We start from the raw sequence: 5044 nt of genomic DNA, 5'->3' as shown, positions 1-5044 counted from the left end.
TGTTAGAGAATATAAGGAACAAGAGGTGACAGAGGAACAGGGGAACAAAGTCTCTTGTTGGCGTTAGAGAATATAAGGAACACAAGGTGACAGAGGAACAAGGGAACCAAGTCTCTTGTTGGTGTTTGAGAATATAAGGAACACAAGGTGACAGAGGAACAGGGGAACAAAGTCTCTTGTTGGCGTTAGAGAATATAAGGAACACAAGGTGACAGAGGAACAGGGGAACAAAGTCTCTTGTTGGCGTTAGAGGACAAGAGGAACACAAGGTGACAGAGGAACAGGGGAACAAAGTCTCCCCAAAGTCTCTTGTCGGTGTTAGAGAATATAAGGAACACAAGGTGACAGAGGAACAGGGGAACAAAGTCTCTTGTTGGCGTTAGAGGACAAGAGGAACACAAGGTGACAGAGGAACAGGGGAACAAAGTCTCTTGTTGGTGTTAGAGGACAAGAGGAACACAAGGTGACAGAGGAACAGGGGAACAAAGTCTCTTGTTGGTGTTAGAGAAGAAGAGGAACACAAGGTGACGGAGGAACATGGGAACAAAGTCTCTTGTTGGTGTTAGAGAAGAAGAGCAACACAAGGTGACGGAGGAACATGGGAACAAAGTCTCTTGTTGGTGTTAGAGAATATAAGGAACACAAGGTGACAGAGGAACAGGGGAACAACGTCTCTTGTTGGTGTTAGAGAATATAAGGAACACAAGGTGACGGAGGAACAGGGGAACAAAGTCTCTTGTTGGCGTTCGAGAATATAAGGAACACAAGGTGACGGAGGAACAGGGGAACAAAGTCTCTTGTTGGTGTTAGAGAATAAGAGGAACACAAGGTGACAGAGGAACAAGGGAACAAAGTCTCTTTTTGGTGTTAGAGAATATAAGGAACAAGAGGTGACAGAGGAACATGGGAACAAAGTCTCTTGTTGGCGTTAGAGAATATAAGGAACACAAGGTGACAGAGGAACAAGGGAACCAAGTCTCTTGTTGGTGTTAGAGAATATAAGGAACACAAGGTGACAGAGGAACAGGGGAACAAAGTCTCTTGTTGGCGTTAGAGAATATAAGGAACACAAGGTGACAGAGGAACAGGGGAAACAAAGTCTCTTGTTGGCGTTAGAGGACAAGAGGAACACAAGGTGACAGAGGAACAGGGGAACAAAGTCTCTTGTTGGTGTTTAGAGATATAAGGAACACAAGGTGACAGAGGAACAGGGGAACAAGTCTCTTGTTGGCGTTAGAGGACAAGAGGAACACAAGGTGACAGAGGAACAGGGGAACAAAGTCTCTTGTTGGTGTTAGAGGACAAGAGGAACACAAGGTGACAGAGGAACAGGGGAACAAAGTCTCTTGTTTGTGTTAGAGAGGAGAACACAAGGTGACAGAGGAACAGGGGAACAAAGTCTCTTGTTGGTGTTAGAGAAGAAGAGGAAGACAAGGTGACTGAGGAACATGGGAACAAAGTCTCTTGTTGGTGTTAGAGAATATAAGGAACACAAGGTGACAGAGGAACAGGGGAACAAAGTCTCTTGTTGGCGTTAGAGAATATAAGGAACACAAGGTGACAGAGGAACAGGGGAACAAAGTCTCTTGTTGGCGTTAGAGAATATAAGGAACACAAGGTGACAGAGGAACAGGGGAACAACGTCTCTTGTTGGTGTTAGAGAATATAAGGAACACAAGGTGACGGAGGAACAGGGGAACAAAGTCTCTTGTTGGCGTTCGAGGACAAGAGGAACACAAGGTGACAGAGGAACAGGGGAACAACGTCTCTTGTTGGTGTTAGAGAATATAAGGAACACAAGGTGACGGAGGAACAGGGGAACAAAGTCTCTTGTTGGTGTTAGAGAATAAGAGGAACACAAGGTGACAGAGGAACAAGGGAACAAAGTCTCTTTTTGGTGTTAGAGAATATAAGGAACAAGAGGTGACAGAGGAACAGGGGAACAAAGTCTCTTGTTGGCGTTAGAGAATATAAGGAACACAAGGTGACGGAGGAACAGGGGAACAGATGTATGTTGTTCTGCGTAGTGAAATAGAGATTTAAAAGACATTATATATAGTACTATATGAAGCACACCCCGAAAATGGGAATTTAAAATTCAGAATCGAAATGCTTCCCTTTAATAACTAAGGTAGACGGTAGCGTCATCAAAACAGTTTTGTTCAAGGTTTTTGACTCCATGACTCCGTGTTTATTCTAAAAAGCATATAGTTCAATTTAAAAATGTAATTTCATGTCGCGACAGCTAATAGGAAAATGGTTGACCCTAACATAAGGTTTGAAAAAAAATAACATTTATATTGACTATCTAAATTGACTTTAGGATTATTGAAAATCTAAGTACAAAGTAGTAAATGATCCAATCTTCCAATCGGAATCATTCATGCAAGCTCAATTATCAAGTTTTTGGAAATGCAAATCAGTTAAGTCCTGAGAAATCGAGTAACTTTGTGAATCCTCAGTCTACTTACCGGTAATAATGTTGACTGGTTATTTCCTATGCCATAAAAGGCATTGTACCGGTAGGAGTCGCATCTACCATGCGTGAAGTGTTCTAATAGCTCTTTACGGTGATCGATAAAACTATCGATATCTGATGTCGTTATATTTTGGCACTTTATCCAAATGTCCTGTGCGACATGGATAGGTATTGAAGACACTAAATCAAAAGTAAATGCACTTAAATAAGTAAGCGAAAAAATATCAACTTCATGCTTCAGCAATAAAATAGATTGTAGTGAAGTAAAGTGGTACTTTGAATCAGATTTCCTATCTTTAGTTAATAATTGGTCATACTTGAGCCCTTCATTTGTGAAAACGCTGGTTCATACCTTTTTGATGATCATAGTATTTGGCGATCTGTAATTTATGAGAGACATCCATTGATTCTAAAATAGAAGAAAAATAAATAGGGAAATTCTTCATGACAGAGAGTCGGTCCCTACAAGAAATTACAGTTTGAGCTCTACTTATCTACCTGATTTCACATGACGTGTTCAACAAACAAAAATAGGGTTGGTATTTTAAAGGGATTCCTGGGTTATGAAAAAAAAAGACAAAAGCAACTACGAATGTAAAATAAAGACTACTCGTTGTCCTACCTTTTGTGTTAGGATCTACAACCGTTGCCTCGCCATCGTCATTAATTTCATTCATTTCAACCCTATTTTTGTTTCTTGAACGCGTCATATTAAATTCATGTTTTTCTCCATGAAAAAATCGAAATCTTCAGCCAAAACTTTTTGTGCAAAAAACTTACAAAAGTCCATGTAGAATTAAACAGTAAACTCAGTGTTATACCTTTTGCGTTAGGGTCAACAACATCCGTGGCCTCGTCCTTGTTAGTTTCATCAATTGATTCGACAGTTTCTAAGATATTAAAAATGCATGAATAGTATCGAATAATATCATCATTGACTAGTACAAGAGAGTGCGAAAGAACTTTTCCCAATTAAAGTAGTTTTGAAGACGCTAAATCAAAAGTAAATGCACTTAAATATGTAAGCAAAAAAATATCAACTAAAATGATACAAAAAAAATGATCAACAAAATATCGAATTATTAACCAGAATAAATGACTTTTCTTACTCTCCGTCGGTTCGTCGACGCAAAAATGAACGGCTGGCTTTGATGATCTTTCGTAATCTTCATTTCGATCTTCACCATCTTCATCTTCATTTTCGTCATCTTCGGAGAGGTACGCAAATTGTTGTTCGACGTTCACCGATTTTGTAAGTTTTGGTCGTATGGTGGGTAACCCTGAATATGGAAAAGAATGCTTTACAGAAATTCACATTATTCAGTTCGGTACTGTTTTAAACTTTGATGCAATGGAAAACAATTCTAATTTTTTATGTAAAACTCATCATTACATTATTATTAACTTTTTAAGCTAAATAAAGAGATTAAATTACCAATTGATTTCTGAAAATCTTCCATTTCTTTTATATTTCTTTTGCGTTTCGCTAAGAATGTGCTTGTTTCTTGTGAATCGTTTTTGGAGTTTTGTTCTTCGGTAGAAATGGTCGATGTTGGTGCATCATCTAGATTAAAAGTAGGTTGAACATGGTATGTCGAGAAAACTAATTCAGGGTTGATATTCCTGTTGACACCAACTAATTTTTAGGGGGTGTTATCCGTTAGTTGTGAAAGAATATTGCTGTTTTTAAAAGAACTTTTTGATTTCTAAATTCCAGACCTGAATTTGTCATATCAAGATGATGAGTAGAATACCCTTAAAAGACCACATCCTTAAAATACAATACAACTCTTTAAAGGCATAAAGCATACTTACCACCATGTAAAATCTCTTTCATGTCTCTTCGCAAGGCCTGACCTTCTGGTGAGTCATCTTCTACGGAAAAAAGTGTTTAAATTGTGAGAAGGAGTTTAAAATAAATTTCTTCATATCATTTCGAAGAAACAAAATTGGGATTGACTTTCATAGATATCATTTTTAAAAGAACGAGGCAGGATAATATAATAATTTTGAAATTAAGACAAACCCTGTACAAAATTTCAATCTCAATGTTGCAGTTTTGGTATTCTTATACCCAACCCTAAATTTGTCAAAGGAACACAATTTTACAAAATTGCTAATGTCGAAGTTCGAAAATATATTCTTACTTTCAAACTTTTTAAGCTCTTGCTCAAGCTCATGATCGCTCAATTCCTTGTCTGTAACACCATTTTCCTGTGCAAAACGTTTTGCGTTGTCTTTCATCCATGTACGAAGGAGTTCAGGTTTGGGTTTCCCCGGTTTGATTTTTGTACGAATGGTTGTTGCTGCCTTCCGTAAACTCTCGTTAATCCCAAAAGCCTTCAAAAAAAGAAAAAGATTCTAAAAATGTAAACAATATTGGGCTGCCAAGGAATTAGTACTTTTCTCCACATGCACAAAAGGTAACAGTAAAATAGAATGGCCTCTCCAAAATGCGCTTGTTTTTATAATTGGTAATTTCAGAGCAAAGTTTTGATGGCTCAAGAAAGGATAATACACTCTCAAAAAATTCAACAGAATATTTTAAAGGGTATAACAACCAAA

At 37.9% G+C, this 5044-nt stretch overlaps 1 protein-coding gene across 1 annotated transcript; it reads right to left on the bottom strand.

The window, feature by feature from the left end:
• Window positions 1-2973: 2973 nt before the first annotated feature.
• On the bottom strand, window positions 2974-4723 carry LOC136797457 (uncharacterized). Its single transcript, XM_067054032.1, has 6 exons — window positions 4627-4723; window positions 4295-4354; window positions 3915-4043; window positions 3589-3759; window positions 3301-3369; window positions 2974-3035 (listed from the first exon to the last, which is right to left on the bottom strand). The coding sequence occupies exons 1-6, from the start codon at window positions 4721-4723 to the stop codon at window positions 2974-2976; spliced, it is 588 nt and encodes a 195-aa protein (XP_066910133.1).
• Between the last annotated feature and the right edge of the window lie 321 nt (window positions 4724-5044).

The sequence above is a fragment of the Clytia hemisphaerica genome, unplaced genomic scaffold (genome assembly GCF_902728285.1).
Source record: "Clytia hemisphaerica strain Z4C2 unplaced genomic scaffold, Clytia hemisphaerica genome assembly, whole genome shotgun sequence".
Lineage (NCBI taxonomy): Eukaryota > Metazoa > Cnidaria > Hydrozoa > Leptothecata > Clytiidae > Clytia > Clytia hemisphaerica.
This window is presented reverse-complemented; position numbering and strand designations above follow the sequence as displayed.

Coding starts and splice junctions, on each gene's coding strand:
- LOC136797457 (XM_067054032.1), bottom strand. CDS start 4,723: ATGAAAGACAACGCAAAACGTTTTGCACAGGAAAATGGTGTTACAGAC. Junction 3,760..3,914: donor AGATTTTCAGAAATCAATTG/GTAATTTAATCT, acceptor TTCCATATTCAG/GGTTACCCACCATACGACCA. Junction 3,370..3,588: donor CGTCGACGAACCGACGGAGA/GTAAGAAAAGTC, acceptor TTAATATCTTAG/AAACTGTCGAATCAATTGAT.